Here is a 12,724-nt window from a genome sequence, read left to right as displayed (position 1 = left end):
GCCTTTGCACTTGTTTTGATGGTGTCTGTTGAAGCACAGAAGCTTTTAATTTTGATGAAGTTTAATTTATCTTATTTTTTCTTTCATTACTCATGCTTTTGGTGTCATATCTAAGAAGGGTTTGTGTAACTCAAGGTCATGAAGATTTACTATGTTTTCTTCCAAGAGTTTCATAGTTATAGCTAGCTCTTAAGTTTAGGTCTAGGATCCATTGGAGCTAATTTGGGGGGATGAAATAAGGAAGAGGTCCAACATTCATTCTTTAGCACATGGATATCTAGTTGTCCCAGCACCATTTGTTGAAAAAATTTCTTTATATATTCTGTACATGGTTGGCTCTTAGATGTTATGAAATCAGTTTCTACCTTTTAAGATGTGAGCATTAAATGAAACAACATGTATGAAAGTGCCTTGCATCACGCAGGGCATAGTTGGCTCTCAACGAGGTCTTGGCACCCTTGTCCAAAAGCAAGTGACCATATATATGAGGATTTATTTCTGGACTCTCAATTCTATTCCATTGATCTATGTGTCTATCCTATGCCAGTACCACACAATCTTTGTTACTAAAGCTTTGTAGTAAACTTCGAAATTATTCTTCTTTCTCAAGATTGTTTTGGCTAATCTGGATCTCTTGCATTTCCATATGAATTTTAGGGCGAGCTTATATATCTCTTGTACCAAAAAAGCCAGCTGGGATTTTGGTAGGGATTGTGTTGAACCATAGATCATTTGGGGGAGTATTGCTATCTTAACAATATTAAGTCTCCTGAACCATGAACATGGATATTTTTCTACTTATTTAAGTCTTCTTTAATTTCTTTCAACAATATTTTTTAGTTTTCAGAATACTGGTTTTGCACTTCTTTTGTTAAATTTATTCCTAAGTATTTTATTCTTGTTGATGCTAGTGTAAATGGAATTGCTTTCTTGGGTTCATTTTTTGATTATTCATTCCTAGTGTGAAGAAATAAAATTGATTTTTTGCATATTGATCTTGTACCCTGCAACCTTTATGATCTCATTTATTAGTTCTAATAGTTTTCCAGTGGATTTTTTAGGATTTTTCTGTATACAATCATGTCATTTACAAATAGAGGTAGTTTTACCTCCTCCTTTTCAATCTGGATGCCTTTTACTGAGGCCTGCTTTTATTTTATTTATTTAATTTTTTAAAGATTTTTTTTTTTGATGTGGACCATTTTTAAAGTCTGTATTGAATTTGTTACAATATTGCTTCTGTTTTATGTTTTGGTTTTTTGGCATGTGGGATCTTAAGCTCCCCAATCAGGGATTGAACCCGCACCCCCTGCATTGGCAGGTGAAGTCTTAACCACTGGACCGCCTGGGAAGTCCTGTGAGGCCTCCTTTTAAATGGGATCTACAGTAGTTATGTTTAGTTGTCCTTTCCATCTATTTTCTTTTTTATACTACTAATTTTTAAACTACTAATGTTAAATATATACAAACTAATGTATTAAGATCCTAATATGTCAATTCTAAGTAATTATTGAGTTTAAAAGGATTTTTTTGCCATTTTTGATATTTTATGTATATATTTTAAATTCTAGGGGAAACACAGAACGCATATAATGCAGGAAAAATTGAAGTTATTGACTCTGATATTGGTAATTAAAATTTTATCAGAATTAAATATATCTTTATCCATACATTTAACTGTTGTTTTTACTTTTTATAATTATTTTTAAAAGTAGCTCTAGTATGGGTAATTCTAAAACTCAATTTAGGTACAAAATATAAACAGCATGAAAATAATTAGGTATCTTTATAATTATCAATAGTGTGTGTTAAAGTCATTATGGTAAAACATTCTTGTGATTGCAAATATTGAGTGAACTAAATTATGATAAAGTCCTTTTGGACTTTGACAAGCCAGGACATTATTCTGAGTGAGTTTCCACTGGTGAATACATCAATGAAATTTAGTATCTCTCTAATATCTTTGTGGTTTTATTTGCTGTCTACTCTCAATATAGTTTATTATTTCCTTCTTAATACTTTAAGAACCCTTTAGCAAAAACAATCTAGTGACTATCTAAATGGAGACAGCCACCCAATTACAAAAAAGGAAGAAACAAATGTAAGATATTAAGGACACCAAAAGCACACTGCTGATAGTGAAAACACTGTTTCTAACTAGAAGATAAAAAGAGTTATATTGACTGAGTCATTCCTCAGTTTTCCATGCCTTTTCAGGATTCATAGTTTTTCTTTACAGTATTTTATAAGGGGCTTCGTGGAAGGAAAAAGAAGAGGAAGAAGGATTGTAGTCAGGGTTACAAATGAAAGGTAATCTATCTGGATAAGATTTAAAAAGCATCTATGTTGAATAGCTTACTTTGTTAATATATTAAATTCCTAAGTCTCTATACTATTTCATGAAATGTTATTCTCTAGGTTGGTTTTTCCTGTTACCCCGGCCATTATATCTAATCATTAAATAACAAATGTTTAGAAAATCAGAGGTTTGGCTTTTTTTTTTTTTTTTTTAAACGCACACTTCTCCAACACATTTATTTCTTTAAAGGAATGGATTTTGAAGAGAAAAAACATGGGGCAGAGAGGTATGGAATAGAAAATACAAATGTAAGCTGTTTGGCTAATTGCTTTATAACCACAACAAACTAGTACAGAGAATGCCCTGTACAAAACAACACAATAAAGATCAAGGTGTTCCCTTAGGCAAGGCTGAAGATTTCAGTCTCTGGTATTTGGAATTTAGGCTGCAGTCCTTGTTTTTGGACGGAGCACTGGGTGTGTGGCACAGTCCATGCTTTTAACCAGATTTGAACAGGAGAATGGCCACTTGGCCCAGGTAGAAGTAGATGAAGTGTTTGGTTTCATGTGTCACATAACTACCGAAGTTCCTCCCCACGATGCAGTGCCAGGTGGGGTAATACTTCTTGTCAAACTGCTTCTTGATATGGGCCGCAATGTCCTTCTCTATATTTCTCCAATGCTTGAGTAGCACACTCCGCCAAGTCCTGTTGCATCTCCTCCAACATATCGGCATTTTTGATCACAGCCTTTCGGTCACACATGGTTACCAAAGAGCAGGGGCTGGCCCACTGCAACGGTCTCCTGGGGGAGGGGCTGGCGAGGCTCAGACCCTTCGAGAGGAGCGGTCCCTACTGAAGCCGTGGCGCATCTATCAATCAGAGGTTTTTAAAAATTATCACCAGCTTGAGTACCAGCATCATGAGAATCCTGTCATGTCCTGTAAAGTGAGTGACTTCAGGGTCGTGTTTAATACTGTTCCGCTCTATTAGCATGTATGTTGGAAATAGTATACTATTTTATGTCCATGTTTATAAATAGAGTCTATTTCTTAGGTAAGTCAACAAATAAGATAAATAATCATATTACCTATGGGAATCTCCTCCTTAGCCTCCTTGTGAGGATATTATGTGTAATGCTGGGTTATTTTGCTTGTTCCTCAGATTCTAACGGTAGAATTAACCCTGGGCGAATTGCTTACATTTCTTCGAGGAGTTGCTCTATTCCAGATGAGAGCTATGGCTGCCTGTCTTCAAACATTCCTGCATTGGAATTGATGGCTCTGTACGTGGCAGCTGCCATGCATGATTACGACCACCCAGGGCGGACAAATGCATTTCTAGTGGCTACAAATGCCCCTCAGGTAGGAACTACTTTTTCAGAAAGTTTAAGGAGTTATTCTGAAGTTTTACAGCCATACTGTATTTCCCTTTGTAAACAATTCTTCAATTGAATCATTTGGCCGTTGGATAATAACACACGGCAGTGATATGACATGTGCTGAAGAATCAGGGAAAAATCATCTTCAACTGGAAAATAAATAAAATGTTCCTGAAAGAGTAATTCGCTACTTTTATGAAATTCTGGAGTCTTCGCTGTCAATATCTTTGCCTTTGATCAAATTGATAAGACTTTGACTAGATGTAAGACTTACTCTTCCTTCTAGCAAGACCCTTCATATGCCTAAAAGCTATAATGACTTGAGAACTGTTATTATTTTTGTTGTTGTCCTCTTTTTTTTCTCTAAGACATACCATAATATGCAGTCTCTTAGGTCTGCATATATTCATATATGTAAAAAATCTTCTAGTACATTATTTTTGTACTCAGTTCAGCCGATAAGGTGCAAGATTCCTTTAGGGTCACAATTTGCATAAGAGGTAGGAGTCCCCAACAAATGGATACTGTAATTGCGATGACTTTAAACATTAGGACTTGGAACTAAATACAGTCAGCCCTCCATATCCAGGGTTTCTGCCTCCATGGATTCTATCAACTGCAGGTCAAAAATATTTGAAAATTTAAAAAATTCCAGAAAGTTCCAAAAAAAGCAAAACTTGGAATTTGCTGCACACTGGCAACTATTTACATTCTATTAGGTATTATAAGTAATCTAGAGAAGATTTAAAGTATACAGGGGATGTGCGTAGGTTACATGAAAATACTACATCATTTTGTTAAGGGACTTGAACATCTGCAGGGGTCCTAGAACCAATTCCTTGCAGATGCTAAGGGATGACTATACTTGGTTTTAAGCAGAATTTAGTGTGGTTGTGAATTTTTGTTTAGGCTGGTGATTCCTGAAATGTCAGCTTTGTATTTCTGCCTGCCTGCCTGCCTTACAAAGAGCAAGTTGTCAATGATTGTTTGCTGAATTCATCTTACTTCCTCACTTTGTTGCTCTATGTTCAAAACTCAGTTCTGATTCTTTCATCTTTTATAACCATTCTCTGTGTTCCTTTTCTCATTTCTCTCACACACTCCCACTGCTTAAAATATAGGAGATAGATTCTCTACCCAGAACAAGAATAGGATTCAGAGAGAGAGAGAGAGAAGATGAAAAGTGCTATGTAAAAAAAAAAAAAAAAAAGTGCTATGTAATTCATTTTCTCCAGTTAGACTTCATCTCTTCATAGCTCATGATTTCCACAGGTAACTTTTCAATGAATTTCAATCTAGATATTAATATTTTTCCACTTTCTAAGAATTGCTTTGGGAGAAATTTCCCACTAAGGAACACATTTCCACATTTGCAGTCCCATTCTGCAAGAATCAGATGCCCATTTTCTCTAGCCTAGCACTTCATAATCCTAGTCCTATGGCAAGGCACAGACCTGGGCAGTAGTGGCACAGTGGGAAAAGTACTGGTCTTTGTATTGAGAGACCCGAGTTTAATTTCTGGTTACCTACTATTAGTTATGTAACATTAGGCAAGTAACCCTTATCTTTCTGAACCTCAAAATATGTACCTGATATGACTAAAAGAGATAAAATTTGGAAAGTTTTCTACTGAATCAGATACCATGTAGAAAGAAATTATTTACTATTCTATTCCACCCTCTGCTTTCATTCCCTCTTTATTAGCTTTGAGTATACGTGAGTCAGACTTGTTTATTACCTCTTCTTCAAGGATATTACAAGTTAGTGAATTCTAGTGTTACTTGTCTTGCATGCAGATAATTGAAAACAATGACACATGAATGTAATTTATATAAGTTGTATACTCAAAACTGTTGTCCTGATCAAAATACAAACATGAAGCCTGGACACAATCAGTAACTCTGTGTTGTTTCTAAATTCTCATTGTTAAGGACTGCCAAGAGATGAAGCAATGGAAAGGGCTGGACTGGAAAGGAAATTGATCAGAGTTCAGCTATGAAAAAGTACAGCCTTTTACCTAGTCTCCTTGCTTATTTCCTGCTCCCCTTCAGTCTGGTTTCAACACAGAGCAGCCAGAGTGGCCCTGTTTAAACGTGCATTACATCACTCTCTGTTCCAAGCCCTCACTCCTAGTAAAAGACAGTCATTACAGTGGCTCAGAAGGCCCTGCACGATTTAGCCCCCAGTAATTCTCCTTTTTAAATTCACTCAGGTCTAGCCTCACTGGCCTCCTTGCTGTTTCCTTCTGTGTGCTGCCACACTCCCTTTCTAAGAACCTGGTCAGTTTCTGTTCTCTCTGCCCGGAGTGCTCTTTCCCCAGACATATATTGGGTTAGCCAACAAGTTCATTTGCGTTTTTCCGTAGCATCTTACAAAAAAAAACCCTAACGAAGTTTTTGGCCAACCCAATATATAGCTCACTTTGTCACTTCCTTCCACCTGAAATTTCAAAAGCCCCTCCCTGGCACTCATTATGTTCCTCCCCTGATCATAACAATGGTCATTCAGCATACAATGTATTTTGCTTGTGTATTTTGTTTATTCCATGCCTCTCAGAGGAGTATAAGTTTCCAAGAGGGCAGGGATTTTGATCTCTTTTATTCCCTAATACCTAGAATGGTACCTAGCACACTGAAGGCATTCAGTAAAAATTTGTTGAATGTTGAAGGATCCCTAATTTCTTTGCTCTGCAGGACCGCTAAGCTTGTCTGAAATATACTCCGTTGTTCCCAAAGTGATGAAATTCTTGAGACCTTCTTCAGCTAGTGCCTGTGAGATAAGGACTCTTTTGTGAAAGCCTGAGGCCTAACCTGTTTATTAGCTAATAAAGCAGTCTCTCTCATCTTAGGAAGCTCAATAGGTCTAATCAGTTCATAAATAGTGAAAGATATTATTGCTCTGGTGTATGATAAAAAGGGACAATAGTGTTATAATACCACCAACTGGATCAAGCATTCTTCATTCTCATGGTAAGAGAAGTGTGTGGGAAGACTTAGGAGGATTATTTTGAATCCTTGCCATGAGAGAAGGGGAAACATTTAGTCAGCTTTATCCTGGAGGGATGTCAGTATTAAAATTCTAAGAGATTTCTGAGCTATTTCCAAATGAATAGTTGGCTGAAAGATGGAGATTAGTGATTGAGATGTTAGCATTTGTAGAATATTTTGATTTGGGGTAAAAGTAAACAAAACTTTGAGAATTGTAGATCTGAGACAGTCATAAATGTTTGTCCTCCCAAATATAGATCAAGATGGTGACTAAACAAGTACAATTTTCTCCTTTTCCTCCTGATCAAAATATTAGTAAGGGATGAAGCTCATTACGACAGAGAGGAGTTGGCGGGAGGATATTATCACCAGTAGGTTAAAGAATTTCATACTGTTTCTGGAAAATGAAAAACATGTGGGCAAATATTACGAGATTAAAGTAAACTAGAAGGGGGCTTCCCTGGTGGCACAGCGGTTGAGAGTCCGCCTTCCAAGGCAGGGGACACGGGTTCGTGCCCCGGTCCGGCAGGATCCCACATGCCGCTGCGGAGCAGCTGGGCCCGTGAGCCATGGCCGCTGAGCCTGCGCGTCCGGAGTCTGTGCTCCGCAATGGGAGAGGCCCGCGTACAGCAAAGAAAAAAAAAAAAAAAAAAAAAAGTATACTAGAAGGGAGCTGAGGCCTAATTGGAACCCTAGAGACTCCTGATGCCATTTGCCTTTGTCTGCTCTACACACACACACACCTCCCATATAACACACACCACACACCTTTAAGCAAAGCTACTGTATTTACTGCATTTACTTCCAGGCAGAAAACACACCTCTTAGATATTGAAGTAAATGGCCAGGAGAGATTTAGTACTCCAGAGTAAATCCTTCTCATTTTTGAAATCACACTGGTAATTCTAAAGCAAAACCTGCTAGGTAAACAGGCCCCATCCATGTTCACAGGATTCCTACTCATCCTTTCCAATTAAGGAGACTCAGCAATAAAACATACACAAGGCTATTCAATGCATACTGTGGGACGGGCACTATTCTAGGCAATATTATTGAACAAAACAGGCAAAAAAAATATTTTGCCCCCATGGAATTTACATTCTAGTAAAGCAAGAAAAAACAAATAAGTGTGTGTGTGTAAAAGACAGAGAGATGATTATGACATATGTGCTGGGAAAAAAGTAAAACGGGAGGAGATAGTGCTGGCGTAAAAGGATTATTTTCATGTTAGAGTTCTGTATCCAGCTAAGCTACAGTTGAGTGTTAAGAGCAAAAGAAAGAGTCTCAGGTATGCAAAGATTTTTAAAAATCATGTTCCATCCATCCTGAGAAAGTTACATAAAAATGTGTTTTAGCAAAACAAGGGTGATAACTAAGACAAAGGGTCTTAGAAGATTATGGGATTACCAGAAATTTTAGAACCCAAAACTTGAGAGTAAAGGAATCCCCAGATGACACCTGTTCGTTAAGACTATTTCTTTAAAGAGAAATACTTCTTTATAAAAAAAGTAGGGGGGCTTCCCTGGTGGCGCAGTGGTTGGGTGTCCGCCTGCCGATGCAGGGGACACGGGTTCGTGCCCCAGTCCGGGAGGGTCCCACGTGCCGCGGAGCGGCTGGGCCCGTGAGCCGTGGCCGCTGCGCCTGCGCGTCCGGAGCCTGTGCTCCGCGGCGGGAGAGGCCACAGCAGTGAGAGGCCCGCGTACCGCAAAATAAAAAATAAAAAATAAAAAAAATTAAATAAAGTAGCTTCATTGTTTTCTACTGCACCTAATTTGTTTACTGCTGCACCTAATTCATTTACTGCCTCTATTGGATTTTTTTTTAAGTTAGGAATATTGTTTTAATGAAAACAGTCTTTCTTAATCCAAGATTTTTCATTCAGAAAAATTAAAATACCTTCTTTAATCTTATGACTATGACCTAGAGATTTTTCTGTTTCCTCCTTTTTCTTGTGTTTCAAAAGGAGACATTTGTTCAGATTTGTCATAGTCTTCCTGTTTGATCAAAGTCTTTATGTCTGATGGGTTTTTGTTAAGATTAATTCCGTCAGAGTTTGTATTAAACCCCTTTTCAAATCTTTTTGATTCAGAGAGGGTATAAGTAAACTTTATGATCAACTAATTTGCTTTGCCATGTTAGAGAAGTATTTGCTTGTGGAGATAAGGATGGGATCCATAACTAGAGAAAGCAGGTAGCAAGTTGCTTTAGCAAAATTCAGAGGATGTTAGTTACTGCAGCTCTAAATTAGGGGGGAAACTGTCTTCCTTTTCTAGTTGTCATGGTGCTCTCAGTAAAAGCCAGCTGAGGCTTCATTATCTGTTTTACCTGGAATGTTTTCCTCACAGAGTTTAAGCTTGGCTTGTTGCTCTATATGCAAGCTTCCAGTATTCTTCTAAAGCAGAATTTGCCTCCTTACTGCTCCATGATTCTTGCCTCCACTCAGCCATGAGGTAGAGAGTTGACTGGGGTCCAGCAGGGGACTCCTACTTATTCTCCAGGTGGGTTTTTCCTTCTTATGCAATGACTTAGATGGCCTTTCCTCAATCCATTCCCACATTTAACCATGTCTTTAAAGCTTCCAGTATAGTGATTATATCTAGATTCTAATATTGACTCAGATTTCTTTTGGTCCCCATTTTATATTTCTTTGGTAAGGTCAAAGGGTAATTTGGATGCTGCAGGAATTCTGAATTACTAATTTTTTTTTTTTTACTCATCTCACTAGCTGAGAGTTTAAGTCAGCTGGCTTTACAGGACACTCATTATACATTGTAATTTATTGAGCTGGGAGTTTGATTACTTCTTCATGAACAAAGCTATTCTGATAATTTATCAGTCTTTATTGGATTTAAGCATGAATTAGTTAAATCACTATTAAATGCAAGTTGACCCCTTAGGAAGTCTTTGAAGTTTCACATGTACGTTTTAATTTGATACGTATATTGTAATATGATTACCACCATAGCGATAGCTAACACCTCCATCACATCACATAATTAACTTTGTGTGTGTGGTAAGGACATTTAAGATCTAGTCTCTTAGCAGTTTTTTATTATATAATACAGTATTGTTAATTATAATCACAATGCTGTACACTAGATCCCCAGAACTTGTCTCTAAACTGCACATTTGTACCCTTAGACCACCATCTCCCAATTCCCCCACCCTCTGGTAACAACCTAGATCTGCTGTATCTAGAGTTCAGTCTCAGATTATATGCAAGTGATATCATACAGTATTTGTCTTTCTCCGACTTATCTCACTTAGCATAATGCTCTCAAGGTCCACCCATGGCAGGATTTCCTTCTTTTTCACGGCTAAAAAATATTGCATTGTGTCTATATATATTACATCTTCTTTATTCATCCATTGGTGGACACATTGTTTCCAGCCTTTTTATGACTCACTGCAAAGTTTAAATCATATCATTGCTAACATAAAAATAAATGATGTAAAAAAAAAAATCAAATGGTAAGTATCTATGCTTAAATCTAGACTATAGCTAATTTTCACAAATATGTAAAACAATCTAATTAGGCTCAGAATATGCGTCTTAACTGAGATTGCGCAGTATTTTTATCTCTCCTTTTCCATTAGACAGGAAGTTCCATGAAAATAGGGACAACGTTTTAATTTTTATACTCAGCCGTTAGCACTGGCTATGAGAGTTCTTCTAATAATTACTATGCTTATGTAATAATTTTAAAAATTGCTTGCTTGTTAGAGATGGAAGAAGCTTTAAAAATTCTATATAATCCAGTGGTTTTTAAAATCTGTATTCCCAAATCCTAGACTACTGAGGTCGTACCTCAGGGTCTTCCACTAGAGTGAAGTGGGAAAAAAGTGAATAAATCTACAGCACTTGAACCAGAGAATTTGTGCTTTTACCTGCTTGATACTTCTCTGACTCCCAGGCACTGTGTCAGTTGGGAGTATAGGATGTGCCCTTCTCATATTTGTGGGTCTCTGACTCACCATGCACAGTATTCCAGGTTCCTCTCCTTCATGCTTTAGTCAGCATGTTCATTCCATGCTGGCTAAAGAACAGTAATATATCCCTAAACCTGCTCTCTCTGTCCCTAATGACTTTATTAACAGAAGCTTTATCTGAGAAGGTTTATTGATTTAATGAAGTTGACCTCAGATATCAACTTTACATCTCTTGGTAGGCAGTGTGGTGTCTGCAAAGATGAACTTTGGAGACAAATTACCCTTTCGCTTACTAGCTGTGAATGCTGGAAAGGTGTACCTTATCCTCTTTGCATTTCAGTCTACTCATTTATAAAATTATCAACCCTTCTTTACAGGTATTAACATGCCTGGCATGTAGTAGGTACTCATTGTATTCTTCCAACCTGATCCTAACTCTGTTTATTATTAAAGTTCAGTATCTTTGAGATGCCTGCCTCATTTTTCTTATTCCTTTTTAGGCAGTTTTGTACAACGACAGATCTGTTCTGGAAAATCATCACGCTGCATCAGCCTGGAATCTGTATCTTTCTCGTCCAGAATACAACTTCCTTCTTAATCTTGATAATGTGCAATTCAAGCGCTTTCGTTTTTTAGTCATTGAAGCAATCCTTGCCACAGATCTTAAAAAGCATTTTGATTTCCTTGCTGAATTCAATGCCAAGGTTTGTTATGCAAATTAATTCCTGGTTTCAAAAGCAGAAATTATTGTCAGTGTTACTGACAAAAGGTATTTTTTTGTTTTGTTTTAAATTTTGAGAGTTTATTTGATCAAAAGCTGATTTGAATCAGGCAGCATCCAGTCTAACAGAAGGGAGCTCCAAGGGCCAGTATAAAATGAAAGACTTTTATAGGCACAAGGGGACAGGAAGTTATACTGGGCAAAAAAGTGGGTTGGTAATTGAAAAGTTACTTTTCTTTAGGGGATGGCCAGGTTCTATCAGTCAGATTACCTAACTGATTAGGCCATTCCAAAAGGTATTTTTTTAACATTAAGTTAGAATAAATCTGAAGTCATGATAAGTCTGACATAATACAATATATATGCCAATATTTTTAAAAAATTATAACATGTCCAGAAATACTATTGCTTGCTACATTTCCAATTATGTTAATTGAAGCTTTTAGGGACAGATTTGAGAAAGTTGTGCACAGTGCCAAGTAAGGCATTTTATGAAGTTAAAGATGTGTTTCTAAGAAGCCAGTTATGCCTACTTTGCTTCACCTGTTTCCCTTTATATTATTAAGTGTTTAACTGGCTGGTGTGGGTCTGGAGAAGTATGTGAGAATAAGGCACTGGGCTTCCCTGGTGGCACGGTGGTTGCGAGTCTGCCTGCCGATGCGGGGGACGCGGGTTCGTGCCCCGGTCCGGGAGGATCCCACGTGCCGCGGAGCGGCTGGGCCTGTGAGCCATGGCCGCTCAGCCTGCGTGTCCGGAGCCTGTGCTCCGCGATGGGAGAGACCGCAATGGTGCGAGGCCCGTGTACCAAAAAAAAAAAAAAAAAAAGTATAGAATAAGGCACTCATTGAACTACTGTTTATTGGGATTGCCCACTGCATGCAATCGTCCTAGTGAAGAATAAGGAATGAACAGATGGAAGTCCCTGTCCTCACTGAGCTCACATTCACTATGGAATTGAGAATCACTGCCCTTATGTGATGATACTGATGGGAGCACGTTCTATCCCTCAGAAGTTGGGGTAAAAAAATGTTGAGAACCACTGCTTTAGGTTCCTGAGGGAAGGATGCCCCACCTTCTGCAGGCAGGAAATCGTTTTCTTGATAACATTTGTGCCCTAAAGGAAGGTGTACCTTCAGGGTAGAGGAACAGGTATCAAAGGAGTACTAGATTCAACCTTCTGGAAGGAGACCTATATATGTCACTGTTGTGATATTGATAAATTGTTTATAAAAATCAGCAAGAAATTTGAAATTTCCTTAAACTTATTTCATCACTGTATAGCTCTATTAACTTTTATTTTTATTTAATAAAAATTCACTTAAGTGCTTAAGTCAGAGTAAATAGAAGTTTTTATAGGTGAAAGATTATCTAGCCCAAAACTTTTGAATCTGTGTGCCTCAGAGACTTC

At 37.6% G+C, this 12,724-nt stretch overlaps 1 protein-coding gene and 1 pseudogene across 2 annotated transcripts in view; one reads left to right on the top strand and one right to left on the bottom strand.

Annotated features, from left to right (window-relative positions):
• The window catches only part of PDE3B (phosphodiesterase 3B), a 177,441-nt gene that overhangs the window by 157,398 nt on the left and 7,319 nt on the right, over positions 1–12,724 (top strand). For both annotated transcript variants that reach the window (XM_007460213.1, XM_007460214.1), the window contains exons 12-13: positions 3,462–3,661; positions 11,096–11,299. In XM_007460213.1, the coding sequence (XP_007460275.1) occupies positions 3,462–3,661; positions 11,096–11,299 (404 nt within the window). The remainder of the gene's footprint in view (positions 1–3,461; positions 3,662–11,095; positions 11,300–12,724) is intronic.
• On the bottom strand, positions 2,798–3,062 carry LOC103091661 (dynein light chain 1, cytoplasmic pseudogene; annotated as a pseudogene).

Source organism: Lipotes vexillifer, unplaced genomic scaffold (assembly GCF_000442215.2).
Source record: "Lipotes vexillifer unplaced genomic scaffold, Lipotes_vexillifer_v1.1 scaffold1762, whole genome shotgun sequence".
In the NCBI taxonomy this organism is placed as follows: Eukaryota; Metazoa; Chordata; class Mammalia; order Artiodactyla; family Lipotidae; genus Lipotes; species Lipotes vexillifer.
This window is presented reverse-complemented; position numbering and strand designations above follow the sequence as displayed.